Source organism: Juglans regia, chromosome 9 (genome assembly GCF_001411555.2).
Source record: "Juglans regia cultivar Chandler chromosome 9, Walnut 2.0, whole genome shotgun sequence".
In the NCBI taxonomy this organism is placed as follows: domain Eukaryota; kingdom Viridiplantae; phylum Streptophyta; class Magnoliopsida; order Fagales; family Juglandaceae; genus Juglans; species Juglans regia.
This window is the reverse complement of record NC_049909.1, coordinates 16,869,274-16,893,309: the sequence shown is the minus strand read 5'-3', so window position 1 is coordinate 16,893,309 and position 24,036 is coordinate 16,869,274. Positions and strand designations below refer to the sequence as shown.

General features: G+C 36.8%; 1 protein-coding gene across 3 annotated transcripts; it reads right to left on the bottom strand.

The window, feature by feature from the left end:
- Positions 1-311: 311 nt before the first annotated feature.
- LOC109007410 (pyruvate kinase isozyme G, chloroplastic) lies at positions 312-23,254 on the bottom strand. Of its 3 annotated transcripts, XM_018987078.2 has the most exons (13): positions 23,046-23,254; positions 22,766-22,934; positions 17,756-18,037; positions 16,677-16,842; positions 15,663-15,797; positions 15,412-15,522; positions 15,224-15,312; positions 3,810-3,872; positions 2,521-2,696; positions 2,193-2,295; positions 1,786-1,934; positions 834-945; positions 377-751 (listed from the first exon to the last, which is right to left on the bottom strand). In XM_018987078.2, exons 1-13 carry the CDS (start codon positions 23,216-23,218, stop codon positions 638-640), a joined length of 1,842 nt encoding a protein of 613 aa, XP_018842623.1. In that variant the 5' UTR covers positions 23,219-23,254; the 3' UTR covers positions 377-637. The 3 variants fall into 3 exon arrangements, with proteins under 3 accessions (XP_018842621.1, XP_018842622.1, XP_018842623.1); XM_018987076.2 differs by having other exon boundaries at positions 312-751; positions 22,766-23,252; XM_018987077.2 differs by having other exon boundaries at positions 312-751; positions 834-942; positions 22,766-23,251.
- Positions 23,255-24,036: the final 782 nt, after the last annotated feature.

Below are 24,036 nucleotides of genomic sequence, written 5' to 3'. Positions count from 1 at the left end.
CTCAAGGAAAATAACAGACGTACATGAGTCACATACTACTACCAGCAAAGCAGTCCAAGATAGCTTGGTCTCATATATAACGTATATACATAATGGTGCTGATATGAATGAATTCTATAGTAAATGGGGTAGAGAACCTCAAAAGGAATATATAGGGTAGAGTGAAAAAGAACTTCTACGTTCATGAACTGATTGAAGATACCTTTTTCTGGTAAGTAAATACACGTTCAATATGGCACAAATTTGCAAAAACAATCCACAAAGCCAGAATTGAGAAAATTGAATTTGGAAAACAATGATGACTTGGCACCTTTGATATCAAACAAAGAAATATATAACTGCTAAATTTAAGGTTAATGGAGCACCTTGCAAGATCTAAGATTCTAAATCAATGAGATAACCATTCTCCACTAAAATCCCAATAAATAGCTAATTATTAGCAACCTTTGTGATTATCAAATTTGTTAGAATTGACCCTGGTTCAAACTAGGAACAAGAAATCACAAGATTGTTAGAAGTCACAACTAAAAGATACTTCGATTTAATATTAGATACTGTGAACTAATAATATTAGTTCACAGTATCTACCTATAAAAAAATATGTATATTCAAGTAAAAGCCTCTTCACTAGTGAAAATCAACCTTGGACCTTTCGAACTTGAATGTGGTGAGTTGATTCTACACGCCAGATTGGCTGTGCACCACTTTGGACAAGAGTAACATGCTCTCCCTCCTTCAACAGACCTTTATCCTGAAGCATAGAATTAAAATATTTTAGCTTGAGATAATAATTCCAAGTATAAAAAGTAATATCTTTTTGAGAAATCTCTGACCACTAATAACTTCAGTGCTCTGGAGAAGGTTTCCTCTGCGTCATCTGAAAACTGCATATATATGGGCATCACACCATGGTAAAGCACCAGCCTCTGCTTAATCCTCTCTCTGCTATGCATGGAAATCATGTCAGACAAGTTTTTCTCAATGATGACAGCAGACATTTCCTGCCGATAATGCAATAAAACTGTGCAGTTATATAGATTTTGTGCAGGTTTTCTCTAAAGGAACTCCAGAACTATGCATCTCTGTTTATTTTCCCAACATGGATACCGCCGTCATGCAGTTAAATAAATATGAAAAACCTTGTACATCTTTCAACACAAAAATATTGATCTTGTATACCCTAAAGTTTCATATTCATTGCTTCCAAATGGTTTCAAATTCTAGTTAGAAAGGGAGGGGTGGAGAGAGGAAGCAATGTGTTGGTTTCTAGTGAGAAAGGAAGGCCAGAATACCAAACCATTTCTGATTGTCATACAGCCAATTAAAAACTTAGAAAAGAGGAAAAAAAAAAAAGTGGACATATCCGAGTGACGTCTTTTTTTCTTCTTCTGTACTTCATGCTTCTATTTTATTTTTATTTTGTTTTGGGGGGGGGGGTTGGATATTCAGATCCACCATCTGATAGAATAGCTGAGCTTTGGTTTAATCAAACTACAAGCATATTTGAATGAACCTTATAAATCTACAGATGCATGTCAATCATTCCAAAGTAAAATGTTGGCAGACATATTACCAGAAAAAAAAAAAAAAAATCCAGTGCAAATACCATGATTATTTACTAATATAAATTCTGTTGTGGGCTTTGCCCATACACTTGGTTCTAATAAAATTACTTCTTACTAATAAAAATATATATAAATTCTGTTGTCCAGATTATAAATCAGAAAAGAAATCAAGACATGAGACTTGAAATAATATTATACACAATACTGCAACTGAACTCACTCGTTTGTGAAGGCAAAGATTGTTGAGCATGGGCGATAGTGACTTAAAAGTACTGCCATGGATCCTGTTCTTGTGAAAACAATGATTGGAGTATTGAGAGTGTTAGCCATAGTCGTGGCATGGAAAGCAAACATTTCGCCCATATTGCTCTGCAAAAGAACGTCCACAACATCATCGGATATTGAATAAGAAGCTAAAGATGGATTTTGATAAACAGTTGTTAAGCCACTGCAACATTAAACAGAAATCCTTTTTTCCAGTTGTCGAACCAAACATGATAATTTCAAAGTGCTTAAGAAGGTAAAATGTGATAATTCCCAAGTACTTAAAAAGGTAAGATGTGAACTCAAACCAACTTCAATAACATAAGAAACAGGCTGTGAGACCTCATTGTAATGAATGCATACCTTATAAGCAGTCAGTTGATTTGCAGGAGTTGAGCTAATTGGTAGACTTGACTCGGTCCTCAAGGCCACAGTATGCATTACTTTGACAGCTTTTAAAGGATACCTTGAGACAGTGTTATTAATAAACAGGAATAAACAAAATCAGATACAAAGATAAAATGTCGTTTAAAAGAAGAGGGAAACAACAAACTCAAACATGAAACAGTGCATGCCTGAAAAGAAAACACCATTGATGTTGTTAGCAGGTGTGAATCGAAATTTGAACTGCTATTATTATAATGACCAAAACTAATTACAAGAACAGCCAATTGTAAACCTGTAAACTTACTTTCCATGGGCAGTTTCTCCTGAAAGCATGATTGCATCAGCACCTTCTCGTACTGCAATTGCAATGTCAGATACCTCTGCCCTTGTTGGTGTAGGATGATTTATCATACTTTCCAGCATGTTTGTTGCTACGATCACTGGTTTCCGCATACTATGACATCTCTGAATGATGTCCTCCTGTTACACAAACTTAGGATTCAGATCCATGATGATTTAGAATACACATTAATCATACCTGCTGAACTTCAGAGTTAGGAAAAGATAAATAATATAATCATATGAAAAAAAAGAGGCGACAGACTTGTCAAGATAACAAAGGATGGTTAATCATGCAAGCATGATAAGATCAGGACTTCAACAAAGAAGACAGACTGAATTGTACACTGCAACATATTCCATCCATCATAACTAAGCCCAAATAATTGATAATCCAATTTATATTGGAAGTGCTATTTGGAGTCTAAATATCTGACTTTTTCTCCTTTTTCAGTGAAATGAACGAACTATGCCCAATGAAAGATGACATACACAGGCCAGGAGACCATGACTATCATAGTTCAGAAGTTGATTCAGAACCTCGGGTGTGTAAAATGCTCTTGGGCTGAGAAAAGAATTTGAAATAAGATACAAACAAATATGTATAGAAAAGCCTGGCTATGAACATTTTCATCAACCCTTGAAAAGCACTGATAAACCTTCGATTTGGTTCAAAGCTAGGTTCAGAAAAATATTCCATGCATTTTATGATTCCATAAGGAGCTTTTAGAAGCCCATAAACTATACGAGAACAAATTCATTTGTGAAACCCTGGAGCTAAACACCATCAGCACCTCAAATGAAACCCCAGCTGTGAGGGAGGGGAAGGCCCGAAGGGATGTCCTGACATCCCTCAAACTTATCAGCCACCTTTTACTTCTCCTTCCACAGTTTTGAGTAAAAAACTACCTGGTTAAAGTAAATCTCTTTACTAAAATTTAGTGGACAAGTATTAAATAAAAGAAAGTAAATTTGTATTCTCTTATATAACTATTATAAACTAAAGAAAAAGTGCAAAACTTACAACAAATTTTGGATCAAGATGTATGGGGATTCTTCCTTTAACTTGTTTAATTGAGCATGCATATGATTCTTAAATCTATTCTTCCCAAAATTAGATGTACAATATCTAACATTTTTAATCCATACCAAAAGAATAGATCATACACCAAAGCTATTTATGTCAAGCAACTTTGTCTCAAACTTGACATACATTGAGCAAAGATGTGATGCATATTCCTAACATCAATTCACCTGTAATAAAGGAACTTCCTCGATTGGCAGTTCTGCTCCAAGGTCTCCACGGGCAACCATTGCCTGCAAAGTCAGAAGCATGAGGAAGGATGATATTGATTTAAGATCACAAAAAGATTGTTACTTTACAAACAGTAAGGTTTTTTTTTTTTTTTTATAAGTGAACTTTACAAACAGTAAGTGCTAGCATGTTCTTTTTCTTTTTTTTTTTTTTTTTTTTTTTTTTTTTTTTTTTTTTTTTTTTTTTTTTTTTTTTTTGGGGGGGGGGGGGGACCAATTAATGCATGTCTATGGTATTATAACAAATTCTGGCCATAAATCCTGTGAGATTTTTTTTTTTAAATAATCATCTGAAATTAATTCTCGAGAATATTAAGCAGGTAATGAACTTAATTCAAAACTTCCACAGCAGTATAATCTGAGATTAGGGATCACCTGTGAAACACTTTTTAACTTTTAACAAGTGAACCACACCCTTCAGCTCACTTTTCCTCATAAATTTAGCTCTTAGTGAAAATAATTACACTCTAGAATATTCATTTCCCACCCAGAAAAAAATTATTCCACAAAACAGAAAAAGAATTTTTTTTTTTTTTTTGATAAGTAAATAAATTATATTACTCCAAGAATAGGCCTAGCCTAGTATATACAATAGACAACCCTGACTAGGAGGGTGCAATGGAAACAAGGAAATCATGAAGGGCCATGCCATTGAAATCATCAGCATTGGACCAAGTACATAACGTGCTATAAAATAAAGCTATAAGTTCCTCTAGCGATCTCTCCTTGTCCTCAAACATGCGCACATTACGTTCCTTCCATAGACACCACATGATGTACATTGGAATCATCTTCCAAACTGCTGAAATTTGATGTACCCCTCCAATACTTGGTGAAGTAGGATAGAAATGAGAACAATAAATAGAAGCAGAATAATAGCAAACAGAGAAGAAAAGACTGAGAAAAGATAAGAGAAGAAGAGAAACAAGAAGATAAGAGAGGAAGAAGAAAGTATAGAGAAGGGGTTGGAAGGAGGCGGCCGTAAGTGCTCAATTCTCAATTTTTCAAAACTAACTTTGATGTTTCGCTACATGCATTTAAATAGGAAAAATAACACAAACCCAACCTTAGAAAGTCTATAGGTTAAAGCCCAAACCCAAATAAAACATAAGTAAAATGACCAAAATAACAATAATAAAAGATGTCCTCATCAACTCTCCTGGGGTGGGAAAAAGTCGACTCCATCGAGTTAATAAAATAGGCTACAATCAATCACCCAACCATAAGTTAAGCGGTTGAGCAAACTTCTTCCAACGCCCAAAAACTTGTGTGAGCGAAGGCCTGAATCTGGTTCCCTGGAACAGGTGGATGATGACCCGGGCAAAGGAAAATCTTGCTGACTCCGATAAAACTTCAATAAATCTGGATCAAGCTGCTGAAGTGTCTCTCTGGGAATCCAGGTATAGTCGGAATCAGGCCGATCTACCCAACGAACAAGGAAACACTGAACCTCTCCATCATTGGTCAACACAATCTGTTTATCTAAAATAGCATCAATTTTATCTTTGTATGCTGTGATAGATGGTATTGGTGTAGAAGTGACAGAAAGGTCAAGGTCAAGGTCTACAGATGGAGGTAGAAGATGATCATTGGAGGAATGAAAATGACCTTTGTAGGCAACTAAGTCCTCAACATTGAAAGTATGGTGGCAACTAAAATGTAATGGAAGATCAATGACATAGGCATTTGGACTAACACATTTTAAAAATTTAAAAGGATCAGCACTACGTGCCAGCAATTCAGAAACTGATCCAGGTGGACGCCGTTCCAGTCTAATTTGGATCATAACATAATCCCCAATATGCAAATTAGCTCGAAGTTTATATGATGCATTATTGGCTTCAAGTTGTTTATTGATCTCAATATGCAAGTCATGAAGAAGTTGTACAAATGCTTTACCTGACATAGACACACTAGCGTGTGGGGACATGGGAATAAGGTCTAAAGGCTTCTTAGATTTATAGCCATGAACAACTTCAAAGGTACTCATACCTAAAGACCAATTCACAGAAATGTTACATGAAATTTGAGCTGTAAGGGAAATCAAAACCCAATCCCAAAGATTTTCCTGCACCAGATATCTTCTGAAATTGCCAAGATTGCTGTTAACAACTTCAGTTTGACCACTTGTCTGAGCAGGAGCCAGTATTGGAGACTCCAACGGGACCTCCATAACAACCACAACAAACACAACAGAATCACCTACCAGTGTACGCTCACACTCCGTAGGGTTAATGATATTTAGCCCTTTTCGTTCCACAATTTTCTTTGTTTGCGGTGAACCAACAAGTTTTGGAGGTAACGGATTAAGATGGATCTTCTTTCCATTAAACATGAATTGGATCAACCATGGATGGTCACATCCAAGTCAAACAACCAAGGCCTACCAAGAATAACATGACCGACATCCATAGGAATGACGTCACACCATATATGATCCTTATACTCTAGGAATTGGATGAGCACTGAACAACGCTCTTTTATAGCTATGGAAGAAGTATCAACCCAAGAGACACTATACGGCTGAGGGTGAGGAACTTGCTTCAACCCAAGATGTGATACAATAGCCACAGAAACCGCATTAATGCAACTACCACTATCCACAATGATTTTACAACCCTTATCATTAATTTTGATGTAAGTATGAAAAATGGCATGACGACCCCAATCATTGGCATCTTTGGGCTGGGTAAGAGTACAACGAACAACACTTATCCGAGGTGTGTCGAGAACAAAGGGTATAGAACCTAGACCCACAGAAAGGGTCCGGATGCAACCTAAGAATGTATCTTCATCATCACCCAAATCACCAAACTCTTCAAGTTTAGGTTCATAGACTTGATCTTCTAATGGTTCATCAACAACACCCTCATGTTCTTCAATGACCAAGGCTCGACTAGGACAATTGCAGGCAATATGGCCAAAACCCTTACAGTTGAAGCACTGCAAGCGGGAGGAAGTCTTAGGAATTTCAAGACCTTTACCCTTATTTTCCAGTACGGGAGGAACATTAGATGGGGGAGGCCCTAGGAGAGACTTAGGGGGAAGAGTGGATGCTGGGGTGATGGACGGGCAGTTGTCACCACACTTTCCATACGGAGTCCTGGTAACCGACTCATAGTCTCGAACTAAAGAATAAGCATGGTCAATAGTAGTGACACCCCGAAGGACAAGCTCGCGCTTAAGATCTTCTTTTAGGCCTTGTCTAAACCTACTCAAAGTCATGGATTTATCCTCAACTATATGACATCTCATTCGTAACTCATCAAATTGAGTGGCGTACTCAGTCACTGGCCGATTGCCCTATGTAAGGGCATTCCATTGGTCCAATAAATTACCCCTGTAAGATTGGGGTAAATACTTCTCTTGAAGACGATGCTTCATTTTTTTCCAACTCCCAACAGAAAGCGCATGGCGCCTCTCAAGAAGATCCTCTACACTTTCCCAAAAGAGTTAGGGCAGTGCCAGTTAATTTCAAGCTGGCGAATTCAACTCTCCGATCCTCAGGAACCCCATACCAAGTAAAGAAACGATCCATATCCTTAATCAATTGAGTAAAAACTCGAGGATCTAAACAACCGTCAAAAGTAAGGGCATCTAACTTGATGTTTCTAAATAAGCGCTCTTCATGACGAGTAGGAGACTGAGTACCCTGACAGTAATAGTCTCGTCCGCGCTCACGTTCATAATCCCTATCCTCACGATCACGTCTAAAGTGTTGTCGACCACCTCGTCGATGACGATGGTCTCTATTATGGGACGCTTCAGAGTTGTTAGATGAATGAGGGATTTCCTCAAAATTGTTCAACCTGGCAGCTAAGTCCTTGTTCTTTTCACGAGTAGCAGCCATCTCAGTTTGGACAGCCGCTAATTGAGTCTGTAAATGCTGCTGGTTAGTGGCTAGTTGAGCTAATTGTCAAGTGAGGGCATTAAATTGGGAATGATCCATGGTAAAGGTACTGGAACTAGGGGTGACAAGACGACCACTACGCAACTGCATGCAATGCAACACCCGTTAAATGAAGTGCAATGGAGAGATCAATGAACAATAAATGCAAGGAATGAAAAATATCAACCTGAGCAAATTTCTTTTTTTTTTGGATTACGTAAATCCAAATACGGCAAGCAACTAATGCTGATATTTAAAATGACAAAGCAAAGACCAAATACCAATCAAGAAAATCCAATCATATATAATTTTTTTTTTTTTTTGGACTATTAAAATAAGAGAATGAGAATACAAAATCTAAGGATTGGATAAATTGGGTCGCAGCAAAAGTGGAGTAAAATTAACCACAGAGACTAAATTAGCAAAAAGGATCCAATCAAGTGGGTTGGGAAAATTACTACACATAGAAAAAACAATTGATACAATTTTAAAATAAACCGATAGTATAAAACCAAATAGAAATAGGAAACAGGACTCCCTTTAATCGTTGAGAAGAAACGATTCTAATGGTGCACCCGCAATTACAATTCCTTCTCTCTTTTCTTTTGTTTTTTGATTTTGTGTTTCCGGCACTGGGTATTTTAACACCTCTCAAATCACAGCAAGGTCTCTTCTCAAACACTGGGTATTTCGGTTTTGGTTCTAGGACATAGAGAGGTGAGAGATTAAATGAGAGGAAAGAGAGGCATCAGGGTTGCTGCCCAGAGGTAGCTGTAACGTCGGCAGAGCGTAGAAAAGCAGCGACTGAATATTTCGGCACTTCTCAAGGTCTCAAATCAAAACAAGATCACTGGGTATTTCGGCAACAGATGGAGAGAGGTAAGAGAGAGAGAGTCTGAGAAAGAACGAGGTAGGTGGAACGACGGAGGTGGAAGATGAAACGGTTGGTCTGAGAAGAAGCTGAATGGGTTTTCGGCTCTGTGTTTCAGAGGAAGAAGATGAAGCGATTTTTTTTTGGATTGAAGGGAGTTCGAGACGTCAGGTGCACCACCGGGGAAGTTGCAGCCCAGAAGTGTCGGTTGTTTCTAGTAATTTTCGATGGAGATAGATTTCGTGGATTGCAGAAGACGAAGAGCAAATAGGGACCGAAATTAATCTATTGTTTGAGAAAACAATAAAACCGGCTCTTGATACCAAATATGATGTATGATAGAAATGAAAACAAGAAATAGAAGCAGAATAATAGCAAACAAAGAAGAAAAGACTGAGAAAAGATAAGAGAAGAAGAGAAACTAGAAGATAAGCGAGGAAGAAGAAAGCAAAGAGAAGGGGTTGGAAGGAGGCGGCTGTAAGCGCTCAATTCTCAATTTTTCAAAACTAACTCTAATGTTTCGTTACATGCATTTAAATAGGAAAAATAACACAAACCCAACCTTAGAAAGGCTATGGGTTAAAGTCCAAGCTCATTAATACAAACCCAAATAAAACATAAGTAAAATGACCAAAATAACAATAATAAAATATGTCCTCATCACTTGCCGAGCTGGCCAAGGTTGCCACCACGGTCTCTGGCATGACCCAACCCAACCCCATTAAGTATGGGAAACATATCTTATCCAAGATTTGAATCCCTATAGGATAGGAAGTCAGATTTCGAATGGCTAATTGGGTGTAATCTATTTTGACTACTTAATGAATGAGAAGGAATAAGAGGGATTATTCAGTCAAAGAAAGAAATCTATTATGGTATCAAGAGCAGGTTAATAATTTTTTTCTCTGTTTCTACAAATTTTTTTCCCTTCTCGGGGGCTTCTTTGTGGGTTCTTCATTCTCGACGCTAGCTGAGTTCGTGTTTTCCGCGTGCTTCTCGGTGCCTTCATTGTTTGTTCTTGGCCTCTCGTGTGACTATCTGCATTGTCTGAGTTGAAGGCTGGGGTTCCTTGTGACTTTCGGCAACCTCTTGAGTGTTGCTTGTGCATTATCAACGATGTCTGCATCGATTTTTGGCCTTTGTTTCGAAAAAAAAAAAATTTCATCTGTATCGGTGATTATCGGCACTCTGTTTCAAAGAGTGTATTGTGGAATTCTGAGTTTGTCGGCATATTCTGCGAGTGTTTTTTTGGGCTGCGATACGTTGTATTGCGTGTGGGTGATAACTTCTTAGACTATTGGCGTTATCTGCAGCAGTTTGGTGCTTCTTGGAGACGTTTGTTGCAGCTAGGGTTTCTTGTCTATCATGTCTTCTGAAAGTAGAAATTCTCTTCTGGTTCGATTTAATGGCAAGAATTATGTGCGTGGTCTTTTCAGTTTCAACTTTTGGTGCAAGGAAATGAACTTTGGGGTCATATTGATGGGAGTAGTGTGGCACCAGAAGACAAAGTTCAGCGGGATTCTTGGGAAAGCAAGGATGCCCGAGTCATGTCTTGGATTCTTGGATCTGTTGATCCCCATATTATCTTGAATTTATGCTCATTCAAGAATGCTCGTGATATGTGGAATCATCTCAAGCGGATGTATACCCAGAATAATGCAGCTAGGAGATTTCAACTGGAACTAGAGATGTCGAATTTCTCTCAAGGAGCTCTCTCTGTGGAGGAGTTTTATTCTGGTTTTTGCAACTTGTGGGCTGAGTATACAGATATTGTATACACTTCAATTCCAACAACAAGTTTGGCTGATATTCAAGTTGTTTGTGAAGCAAGTATGCGGGCACAATTTCTTATGAAACCAAGGCCGGAATTTGAATATATTCGTGCTAATCTGATGAACTGAGATCCTGTGCCTCCACTTGATATGTGTTTGGGAGAGAGATTTCGAGAGGAGCAAAGATTGATAACTCAAACAGCCATGGAACAAGCTACTTCAGCTCCTGTGGCATATGCAGCTCAAGGAAAAACCAAAGGGAGGGATTCGAGCACTACTCAATGCTATAGTTGCAAAGGTTATGGGCATCTTGCTGCAAATTGTTCTAAGAAAAAGTGCAACTATTGCAAGAAGCAAGGACATATTATCAAGGATTGCCCAATACGTCCTCCACGTCGCCAACCAACTGCCTATTCAGCTGCTGCTGAGGCTACTAGTGCTGCCAGTTCAACCTTGGCCACTTCCTCTCATGTTCCAGCTTCCACTTCTCAAAATTCCACTCCTATTACACCAGAAATGGTCCAACAAATGATAATCTCAGCTCTTTCAGCTTTTGGTATTTCAGGTAAAACCAAATCTGCCTCTGAACCTTGGTATTTTGATTCCGGTGCCGCCAATCATATGACAAGTACCTCTAACTCTCTTGTTAATGTCTCACAGTATGCTGGTCCACTTAAAATTCACACAGAAGATGGTAGTTCCCTACCTATCACTGCCGTAGGTGACATTTCTCCTTCCTTAAATAATGTTTTGGTGTCTCCTTCATTAAATACCAATCTGATTTCTATTGGACAATTAGTTGACAGCAATTGTAGAGTGTCATACACTTCTTCTGGTTGTCTTGTACAAGATCAGGTGACCAGGAAGATGATCGCGAGGGGTCCTAAAGAGGGTCGGCTGTTTCCTTTATGTTTAGATTCCAAATCTGTTGAGTCAAAGTCTTTCTCTTCGTTTTCTTGTAATGTTGGTAGTTTGAGTGTGAAGGATTGGCATAGGCGGTTGGGCCATTCCAATTCTCACATACTTCATAAGTTGTCATCTTCTGGTTTAATAGGCAATAAAGATTTCTATTCTCTTGCTCAATTAAATTTTGATTGTGATACATGCAAGTTAGCTAAAAGTAAAGTTTTGTCTTTTCCTTCAAAAGGATCTCATGCCTCTCGTGCCTTTGATGTTATTCATAGTGATGTGTGGGGTATTGCCTCGATAGAATCTCATGATCGTTATAAATATTTTGTGACGTTTATTGATGATTATACTCGTTTTACATGGATTTACTTTCTTCGCACTAAGAATTAAATATTTCCGGTATTCAAGCGTTTCTTGGCTTATCTCACTAATCAATTCTCTACCTCTATTAAGTTTCTTCGATCCGATTCAAGAGGAGAATATATATCTACTGAGTTTCAAATATTTCTTCAAGATCAAGGAATTATTTATCAACGTTCTTGTCCATATACTCCACAACAAAATAGACTAGCTGAAAGAAAGAATCATCATCTTCTTGATATGGTCTGGGCTCTCCTAATTGATTCGGGTGTGCCCTCTCGTTTTTGGTGTGAAACTTTGTCTACTTCTGTGTATTAAATTAATAGATTACCTACTCCAGTATTAGACAATGTTTCTCCTTATTCTTTGCTATTTGGGCACTCCCCAGACTATTCTCAATTGTACTCATTTGGTTGTATTTGTTTTGTGCATCTTCCATCTCACGAAAGACACAAACTTTCTGCTCAATCAATCAAATGTGCCTTTTTAGGGTATAATTCTTTTCAGAAGGGTTTTGTTTGTTATGATCCTCAGGCTAAATGCATTCGAGTTTCTTACAATGTGGTGTTCTTTGACAAACAACAATTTTTTCATACTCATCTAGATCCTATTCCTCCTAGTTTCTGTGTTTTGCTAAATTTTTCAGATGAAGATACAACTTCTACACCAGCTTCTGCTCGGTTTAAACCTGGTTGTGTTTACACCAGCATAAACCATCTCATTCAGAAGATCTGACCGCTCTTTCTGCCCCTCCTGAGCATCTGCCCGTGCCTCCTGATCAATCTCTTGACACATCTTATGATCCACCACCACGTCGACATACTTCTAGAGTCTCCAAACCCCCGGATCGATATGGTTTGTCACCTCATTCTTCTATGTCTGCTACACTTTCTTCTATTGTTATTCGCTCCTCTTATAAGCAGGCTATGGAACATGAGTGTTGGAGGGATGCCATGCAAGTATAAATGGATGCACTAGCGGTCAATGACACTTGGGATATTGTGTCTTGTCCTTCTTCTGTAACACCTATTGGTAGTAAGTGGGTGTATTCTGTGAAGCTTAGATCAGATGGGTCCCTTGAGAGATATAAAGCTCGTTTGGTAGTTTTGGGAAATAGACAAGAATATGGGATTGATTATGACGAGACGTTTGCTCTTGTTGCTAAGATGACGAATGTTCGTCTCCTTCTTGCTATTGCCGCTTCTCAGTCTTGGCAATTGCATCAGATGGATCTGAAGAATTCTTTTCTTCATGGTGATTTAAAAGAGGATATTTATATGAAACTTCCTTCTGGTATGCCCCTTTCCTCAGCTAATGATGTTTGTAAGCTGAAAAGGTCATTGTATGGTCTAAAACAAGCTCCCAGAGCTTGGTTTGAGAAGTTCCGCAATACCTTACTTGAGTTTCAATTCACTCAGAGTGCGTATGATGCTTCTTTGTTCTTTCATAAGAGTGATTTTGGTGTTGTTTTTCTGTTGGTCTATGTGGACGATATCATTATTACTAGATCCAATATTGAATTTATTCAAAGGGTTCAGATGCATCTTCATAGAGTCTTTCATATGAAAGATTTGGGACTATTGACTTATTTCTTAGGGCTGGAAGTTCACAATCAACCACATGGGTTATTTATTAATCAACATAAATACACCCAGGACCTTGTTCAATTGGCTGGGTTGGGGGAGACTACTTCAGTTGATACTCCTCTGGAAGTCAATGTGAAGTATCGGAAGGATGAGGGTGATTTACTTTCTGATCCTACATTATATAGGAAGTTTGTTGGGAGTCTAATCTATCTCACTATCACACGTCCGGATATCTCATATGCTGTCCATATTGTCAATAAATTTATGGACACTCCTAGGCACTTGCATTTAGTGGTTGTTCGTCGTATTATCATATACTTGATTGGGACCCCTAACCGTGGGTTTTTTTTTCCTGCTGACACTTCTCTACAACTTATGACTTATAGTGATGCCGATTGGGCTGGTTGCCCAGATTTTAGGCGTTCTACAACTGGGTGGTGTATTTTTCTTGGAGATTTACTCATCTCCTGGAAATGCAAGAAGCAAGAGTGTGTTTCTAAATACTCTACTGAAACTGAATATAGAGCTATGTCAGCAGCGTGCTTTGAGGTAATGTGGTTGCGGGGCATTCTTCAAGAGATTGGTTTTTCGCAAGACCAGCCAACTCCTCTTCATGGTGACAACACTAGTGCCATTCAAATTGCTGCCAATCCAGTATTTCACGAGCGTACCAAACATATTGAAGTAGGTTGTCACTATATTCGTCAAGCCTTTGAGGCTATGTCTATTATTCTTCCCCATATCTCTACGGATCTTCAAGTAGCTGATATATTCACAAAAGCGATGACAAGACAGCGGCATCAATTCCTAGTTAGCAAATTGATGCTAGTAGATACACCGGCATCAATTTGAGGGGGGATATTAGTGGATTATATTTATTTGAATTAATTCCTATGTTATTTATGTATTTCGGATATAGATGTATTTGTACAGTTGTATAGGATTTATATGATTTGTAAGTTGAATATTTAGATTAAGTAGATAAGTATGTGAAATATATCTTATCCAAGATTTGAATCCCTATAGGATAGGAAGTCAGATTTCGAATGGCTAATTGGGTGTAATCTATTTTGACAACTTAATGAATGAGAAGGAATAGGAGGGATTATTCAGTCAAAGAAAGAAATCTGTTAATCTCAACTCATCATTACAACTTTTTCAAATTCCAACACAAAATATAATAAACAATTCAACTTTTTTAAATCTCAAAATAATATAATATTAAAAAATAATATTCTAACAATATTTTATCATATCAACTCAACTCAGTTCAACATCCAAACGCAGCCTTAGCCTCTTCATTCTCCCCTTAAGCCTTCTCCTATACATCCACCACAGAAATGGTGATCACATTCTCCAAAACATCTCGAGCACAGCTTTCATGGAGTTAATTTGGTGGCTAACATCTGACTTGTTTTTCTTTGTTCTCATCTATTTTGATAATTTAACCCATATCAATTTACTGTAGGAGAAATTTCAAAATCTTATAAAAATAAATTATTTCTGTTTCATCAAATTTCTGATTTTAATAGCAACAGTGAGAGCTCTCTCAATGAATTTCAGAACCAATAAGCCTCTAGCAAGCTACAGAATACAAAAATCTATTAGCCCAATTGCGAGTCCACCTGCAAGAGAACTCTAATTCCTAGAACTCTTTGAATATTCTCAAGCTAAGCAAAGGAATTTTCTTTTTCCGTGGCCCTTTGTATACTCAAGGCAATACTCATTTCCTTGCCTAATCACTAATCAGAGGTTTTTTTCCTAAAAGAAAATCTATGCCTTATTGATTTTTATATATAATTTAAAATATATCATTTCCAAAGCATATCCAGACAAAAAATAAACGTAGCAAAGAGGTAACAAGGGTAGGCACAAAATAGATCAGTAAATTTTTTCCCCTCATTAATTTCAGATTTCAAACATATGTGGTAAATCAAACACAAATCATCAGGAAACTTATAACTAACCCCATCGGATGCTGAAAGTATTGAATGAAGATTTGGTATGGAGTCTGCACTTTCAATTTTGACAACCACATGTATATCTGCATTGCAACCTACAGAAGGTTTTGTAATACTTCCAATTAAAAAGAATAAATAAGAGCAAAAAAAACCCCAATAAACAATTAAAGATTAAAAATTAAAACAAGAATTACTTTTTAGGTAATCTTTCAACTCATTGACCACTCTAGCATCCTTCACAAACGAGACGGCATAGAAATCAACTTGGTTGTCCACCCCAAATTTGATATCTTCCCAGTCTTTATCTGAGGACATGAGACATAAAGCAGATCAAAATGGTGACTGTAAATACAGATAAGGGATTAAAGCCTCACAACAAGATAGAACAACCTTTTATATGAGTGATTGAAGAAACATTTTTTTATGTTATATAATCAGGGTTCACCTGTTATGGAAGGTAGATTTGCACTTTTTCCACGCACATTTAGATGACGCCTTGATTTGAGTTCTCCACCATCAACTACTACGCATTTGACCAGATCTTCCATCTTTGACTTAACAGCTAAAGACATCATTCCACCTAGCACATGGACAAAAACAAATCTCACCAGGTCTTATAGACAAGAATAAAACTCATCAGGTCTCATGGACAAAAAGATAATTCATCAGGTTTAATGAACAGATCATCAAACTTAAAGCTTACATATAGAAAGTTTGAACACAAGTGAATATTAATTTCAGTGGGAAGATTTATGTCATAACAAATGACAAGAAAATTTTCAATTAATGGCAACACAATCACAGAGTCTGAGATGCAACATATTTTTGAGATTGGCGCAAATCCATAAAAAAAATATATGAAATAAAGACTTGCAACATAAAAATGAGGCAAGAGTAGCCATCTGCCAAACCAGTAAAGGACAAAATGTCATCTATTCTGGGAAAATTAGTTTTTTCTATAAGTAAGAAGATAGTTTATTTATTCTGGGAAAAATATTTTAAAGACACTTAAAAGCAAAAGCCTGTATACGATTAATAGGTCTTGCCTGTATCTACAAAGTAGGTCTCACATGTAACTCAACTCCACGAATTCTACTTTAACAAATTGAGGTTAAATTGAAGCCAGCAAAATATAAATATGGGTCAAGATTTCTAATCCACATAAAATATTGGCCAAAACATTAAATTGACTAAAAATTTTGGACAAAGTGGATATAATCTACAAGCAGTCTGAATTCTCGACCATCCCATCAGAAAAATTAATGGTTTAGTGAGTTCAAATACATGAAACATCTTTTGTCCTGTATCCAGTAAAACTCTGATGAGTGGAGGGCTATTTTCCATATCTAACAATTTAAACCATATATGCATAACAAACTCTCCATCAGTTCGGACAACAACCTGACATTCCATTAATTCATGCACCAACTTAACTTCGATGACACACATCCATACTTACCATCAACCAGCAGTATGTCTCCAACCTCTACATCCCTCACAAAGTCATCATAATTTACACTGACGGTGTCATCTGTGGTGACTCCTCTTTTGATGGTGAAGTTAAATTCTTGTCCCTCCTTAAGCATAATTGGTTGAGGTACATCTCCACTTCTAACCTCAGGACCCTGCATATAAAAAATAATGCATCAAAAAATTCCATTTATTTTTATCCTAAGGACAACAAAAAAAAAAGAACGGAAAAAATAAGTATGCATATGTAGATACAAGAAATTGAAAATTTGAAAAAGATGTCAAAATTAAAAAATTGACTGGATGCTAGATATGTAGATACAAGAAATGGTAAGAAAGGATATTTGCTATGAAATCACAATTATGCATAATCTATTAATTCTACTTCAGAATGACAATATAAATTAACACATCATATAAACGTTGAGTTATAGTGGCACAATATTTTAACATTCACCATAAGCTTCAATAACAATCCCAACCACCAAGGGTGGCGGCTCAATGATCCTTGGGTTACTCCCAAGTGGTATGACATGTAATAGGTCCTGGGTTCGAATCCAAATATAGATTCACCTTAGACTATTAGTATTATCCGCCTAAGGATTCATTGAATTCCCTACTTGAGAGCGCCTAAGGCTTGTAGAATTCTAGGCTCCTCCAATCCAGTTCCTAGCGGGTAGGGTGTTACTATGGTCACCTCAGGTAGGGAAGCCACCTCTAGTTGTGCCCTCTTACCTTTTTAATTCAGCAAAAAAAAAGTAGCAATCTCTAAACCAAGAAGTATAATTCAAAAAACTAAAAATGTATTCTTTAAAACAAAAAACTAATTCAAGTTCTGTATCCAAACAAGAATTTCTCCACCATAAATAAAGGAGGAGATACTTTGAAAAGAAAAGGAATAAAAAAAACTTATGATTTAATGAGATTTTTTATTCGTATATTCTATCAACACTAATCCACTGTGAATACGACCTAGTTAAAAAAAAAATGCATCAATGGATCAATTTCCTACATGAAACCATTTGGTAAAGAATTAATATATATTTATAAGTAAAGTGACTAACAGACCTTTGTGTCCAGCATTATGCCTATAACCTTGTCTTCAAATTGAGCATTGTATTCTTTTACCAGGTCAATGGTCTTCTGGTGTGATGCATGATCTCCATGTGACATATTTAAACGTGCCACATTCATTCCAGTTTCTGCCAGTTTCCATATCATTTCTCGTGTGCTCGTGGAAGGACCAATTGTACATACTATCTTAGTTTTTCTCCAAAAATTTGAGGTTACCCCTTCCTGCCCAAGGATGCTATCACTCGACTGATGCTCAAACTGAGAGCTCGGCTTTCCCTGTGGAAAAAAATGAAAGATAATGAAGAATCAGCATAAGAAGGTTATAGAATTACATAATTCCATATTTAGTTAATTGCAAAAGAAAGAAAAACACATGGATTGAGAAACAATTGTAAGGTTCCATCAAGACCAAAAGGTTGGTTCTATAACTCCTAGTGTAAAATCAAACAGAGTTTGTCTAACACTCATCTCCAGCCCACCATTAGACCACTAGGCTGCACCAACCTAGTATTCCCTCGTAATATTCTTTTTGTAAGTAATCCCTCACAATGTTCTTCAAAAGGCAAACCCAAAAAGACCCAAAAACTTCATGAGAATACCAACCACCTCCCAAGTTCTCATACGTGATAATCACTAATACCCACCAGTAACTCTCTCATAAGCATAATGTCTTAACCACTTCTCCAATAAGAACACGATTAAAAAGATCAAACTCCACACCCACAAACCATCCTCAGCAACCGGAGAAAAAATCTTGGCCACAGGTTAGGCCATGTGAGCCACATCTGAAGCAAATGAAGCCTCCTCTGTAAGCAGCATTTCTTCCGTTCATTGCCTCTACTAGGTAAGCCTCTAGGCGACCGATCACTACACATAAGCACTCCTTTTATCCTTTTTTCTCTTTGATTTGTTGTTATTTCCGGTCCTATGTACAAGCGCACTTCTGGTCGCTTCTAGCTGATCTACAGCGAGCCTGCCACTTCACAATATAAAAGCTAGGCTTTGCACCTATAACACCCCGACCCCAAAAGTGTGATTTTATTATTATTATTATTACTACTATTTTATTGTTATCTTTATTGTTAGTATTTTATTAGATATGTTGGGGATAGTAATTTGTTTTGAATAGAATTTCTCTACTATATGCCTCTTTTATCTTTCTGTTTGGTCTGGGAGTTTCCAAATTTGAAATTATCCCTAACTCAAACACTTCAAAACTCTAATATCCTCTCAAGTGTTCCTTTCCTTGTGGGAGTAGTTTTCCAAAGTTTAGTCAAACTCAGAGCCCTCCTCGATCTCTCACGATAGCTTCCTACCCCTCATCTATAAAACCCACGAGACCCTTAGCAAAAACCATGAAACTTTCACACACTAGCCACCATAGCAGCCTCAACAGACAGAGAAAACCACTTCCCAACAGCCATCCTAGCACTACTCTTCATACCAAGTCAGCCACCTTACCGGAAACTACCACAAAGCACGCCGACGGTAAGCTCTCCTTCCTCCACGACGTGCGTAACCCATAAGTCCTCTGGGTCTTTTTTTTCTCCCCACCGAGAATAAAAAACAGCCCCTGCATTTGTTCCCAGCCACCGTCAACCAACAGCCACCTCGTCGGACCACCTCCCACACCACCACAGAAATTGCCGACCAGCCCAACCCCGTCGAGCCCACTCCCTTCCAATAAGCCCATTGTCGTCGGCTACCATTTTCCTCCCTAGTGCTTATCGGCTGGACAGAACCTCTCTCTAACTCTCTCACCCTTTTTTTCTCTCTTGTATCGCACCACTGCCTAGAGACACCAGCCGCGTCGCCGGTCACTCCCAGCCATCCAAAGCCGCCGTTGCACTCAGCCCCCCTCTCGGTGAGATATCGCACAACCTCCTCTTCCGTAAGCAAGTCTCCTTCCTTTTATTATTTTGTTTCAGCGTCCCTAAAATACCCATGCATCACTATAAGTTTTACACAAATACCCCTCAACCTAGTCTTACCGTAACATGTGTCCCCTTTCATGTGTTTTGTTTTCAGCCTTTCCCAAAAAGCCCCTTCACTAATTCTGTAATTACCTGGATGCCCTTTTAACCCTTGTTGTGTAACCTCCTGAGCCTCTATTTTCCTTGGGCCTTAAGCCCAATCGGCTAGTGTTTCTTTAAAAGGTCACCAATTACAACATGAGATAGTGGAAGCAACGCTAAGAAGTAAATAGTATGATCATATAAATGCATGTGTACTGTGAATATTATTGTTATGAATGAAAGTATGATGTGCTTATGATTGTTAACTACGCTATGCTAAGAGGCAAGTCAAGGTTAGATTCCTATGATCTTTGATGAAATATGAGATTATGCTTGAATGAATGAATTTGTTATTCGATTAATTAAATGTTACTAAAATCATATGAAAGCCATGAGATGCTCATCTAGTAATTCAAGTCAAGTATGCCATATAATGGAGTAGCCATGTCCATGTAATACTTAGATTATGTATGCCATGTTCATGTAATACTCTTAGATCATGTATGCCATGTTCATGTAGTATTTAGATCATGTATGCCATGGAATGTCATAAAACATTCAGAGCATGTTATGTCATGTCATGTTATGCTATGCCATGTATAAGAAAATGTCATGTTATGCTATGTCAGGCTATACCATGTACAAGAATATGCCATGCTATGTTATGTCATGTACAAGAATATGTCATGCTATGTTATGCCATGTTATGTCATGTTATGCTATGTCATGTGCAAGAATATGCCATGCTATGCTATGCCATGTGCAAGAATATATCATATTATGTCATGTTATGCTATGTCATGTACAAGAATATGTCATGTTAGAAATGTTCATGAAGCCCAATAAATTCTCATGCATTAAGAAATATAAGAAATGTTACGGTGCCACAAACTCAAGCGTGGTTAACTACAAGTTAAGTGAAACACGGACCCAAGCGTGTTTCACTCCATGTTATGCAAGTTAAGTGAAACACGGATCCAAGCATGTTTCACTCTATATTATGCAAGTTAGATGAAACACAGATTCAGGCGTGTTTCACTTCATGTTATGCAAGTTAGGTGAAACATAGACTCAAGCGTGTTTCACTCCATGTTATGAAAGTTAGGTGAAACACGGACTCAAGTGTGTTTCACTCCATGTAACGCCAGTTAAGTGAAACACGGACTCAAGCGTGTTTCACTCCATGTTAAGACAAGATAAACAAGATATTATGCATTCACATTACATCGATATATGTATGTAAAGTATTTCAGAAAGTCATGTTACGTGCATGATTGTAAATCTATGAAGCTGTTATGAAGAGTCTTCAGAAATTAAGTCCATGTTAGGCCAAATTATATTTTACGGTGTGATGTGCTACTTACTGAGTATTCGACTCATTTTTTGTTTGTCTTCTTGTTTTCTTCCATGTTTAATTCTTACAGATGGTGATTATGATGACGTAGAGCTAGATGGTCAGGAATAGATCTAGTACAAAGACTTAGGAAGGAATAAGTGATATGCACGCCAAAATTATATTTCTTTTATGTCATTCATAGGATTAGTTCATGTTCTTTTATTTTACGTTCAGTTTTCGAAACAATCATGTTCAATTCAGTTTTAATATTTTGATACTTTTCAATAAATGAGGTATTTCAGGATATGAATCTCTTTACCGGGCATTATGTTATGAATGTTAGTAACATCTCTATCCTACAGGAACATGGTGTTACAGCACCTATACATTCCTCTCCACACACACATACACACAAAATTGTAATTTCTCTAAACAATTGACCATACTTACATAAGAGAAAAGAGAGACATGTAATAGCCAGGCAAATTAAACAGGGTTCAATGAAAATGCATCACAAAAAAAAATTCAAAACTTGTTCTAGAATTACTTGTGAACATGTCTGTAAGGGTAGAGTACGTAGTTCATTAAAGCTATATCAATAAATTCACCCTCCATATGGTTACCAAAAAGTGAAAAGAAAATAAAGGAAAATTCTAATCTAATGTCATTAGGATCACCTAAATGAGCCAGAAGAGTTGTATTGGGATTTCCTCGAAAGGGAAGGCCTTTATAATTTCAGGTTCCATATGGTGAAATCTCTATTAATCTTTGAGTATGTGTGTTTCCTAAATTATGAATTTTTTGTATCTCTACACAATCATGCATGGGTGTTGCTCATTGGGCTATGTCCATTTCTCTATAAAATCCTTGTTTACCGTTAAAAATGTTTCCTAAACTTTCTCAGTAACCAACAAAAGCAAAATTATATATCGGATTTTTATGGAAGCCTACGCTCACTCGCCTCTATAAAAAATAAGAAAAGAGTACTTACAATTTTACTTATAAAAAACTTACAAAGACTCATTTCATCAGTTTCCCATTAGATTCAAATTTTTAAATTTTAATTTTTAATTTTTAATTTTTAATTTTATAATTTTCAGCCTCTCAATACCTCATACGTTCACATGCGGAAAAGTAAATTTTTTATAAATTTTTCTTAACTACAATTATCATTTTTCATAAGAAAAACCACACTATTCTAAATGCTTTATTTACAGTAAGAGAACAGAGCAAAACAGTTATATAGAGTAACCATGTGCCGCTTTTTTTAGTTCCCCAATTACCCGAACAAAAAATTTATACAATCTCCTATTATTCACATAATTTCTACATATTATATTTTTATTATTATTTTTTTAAAATATTTAATATATAAATAATGAATAAAAAATTAAATTAGCTTAAAAAAATAAATTAAAAAAATATTAAAAATTTAAAAAAATATACGGTGTGCAGAGAAGATGGGAGGTTCTGTAGCATATTACTCTTTACCAGAAACAGAAAACAAAGACCCAAAATTCAAACCTTCCATTCTATCCTTTTTTCCACACCTTCCCAATAACAAAACAGAAAACACCGGTAAAAATCAATGACACTTCCGACTTCTAAAAAAAAAAAAAAATCCAGGTAGAAGATAGAGAGAGAAAAACCTACAACACCCGGAGGACCATTTGGGGAAGTGAGCCGTCCAAGCCGGCTTGGTTCCGTGATCGCCATCGATCTGACGGCAAATATTTGCTTCTGAACGCATTTCCTTCTGAGTAGTTTCGATTGGAAGACAAAGTCGCTAAAGTGCTTGGTAGCCGCGAGGCGATCAGAGGCCCTGGAGGAGTCGAGATTCATCAGGGACGTTCTCGAATGAAGATTAATCGTCGCCATCGGAGAGAGCGTAAGAGAAAGCGAGCGAGCAAGAGAGAGAGATAGAGAGAGATACCGGAAGGTGGCGGAGACTTCTAAATTGGCGTAGTGAAATAGTGTGTTTGTGTGCGCTCGCGCGCGCGTGTGGCCGCTCGCATGCGTGCGCGAGAGAGAGAGAATGCAAGGACGAGAGACAATCTCGGTAGGACAGTTGGATTTTATGCCCTGCGTCTGTTGGCTGGCTCTCATCCTGAACAGAACATTGAACAATTAACTTACAATATCTGCAACGAAAATTCTTCACTTGAAAACTATATTCAAAAGAGAGAGTATATTTTAGAGTAACACTAGAGTCACTGGGAGCTCTCCCACTAGGTTATTTTATGTATTCTTTTTTATTTTTTTTTTACATACATTTTTTTAATATTTTTAAAAAATAAAAAAAATCACAACTTCATTAAAAAAAAATTTAAAATTACAAAGTAAAAAAAAAAATTAAAAATCTCAACAAGAACTCCCAACAAAAAGACTAGTATTTTTCTATATTTTATATAGAAAATTTTACAAACTGAGTTAACGTGATATGTCAATTTTATTTTACAACAAAAAAAATACAATTTAATAGATTAGATTAAGTTACGTTATTTTATAAATTTTTATCTGTTCAAAATATTCAAAAATAAATAAATAACAATAACAGCAGCAAAAACATCTGCTTTGGATAAAAATCCTCAAATAAACAAAAGATGTTAGTAGTAACAAATGTTAACGTTGATTTCACATTTCTAGTTTGTACTCCTAATTATTAAATTTAATAATTTATATATTTCCTGCGAACCTGCTAAGTTTACGTACGTTGCATGCAATAGTACTATAATTATTGCTAAAAATATCCAATAAAAGATCCTTGCATGCAATAGTACCGACTCTGCCGCCTGAAGTATATGGTTGGAGTTATCCCACACCGTACCAAAACTTTGGTGCCACGTAGGTTATTAAAAAAAATAAAAAATATATCAAAATAAAATAAAATTGATTATATTTAAATGTTAAGTTGAATTAAATTG

Bases quoted from the DNA above. Each gene is read 5' to 3' on its own strand.
- LOC109007410 (XM_018987076.2), bottom strand. From the start codon at position 23,218: ATGAGAGCCAGCCAACAGACGCAGGGCATAAAATCCAACTGTCCTACC. The intron at 15,798-16,676 runs GTAAGTATGGAT...TCCATGTGCTAG, and splicing joins AGACATACTGCTGGTTGATG to GTGGAATGATGTCTTTAGCT. The intron at 946-1,785 runs GTGAGTTCAGTT...TTCCATGCATAG, and splicing joins ATCTTTGCCTTCACAAACGA to CAGAGAGAGGATTAAGCAGA.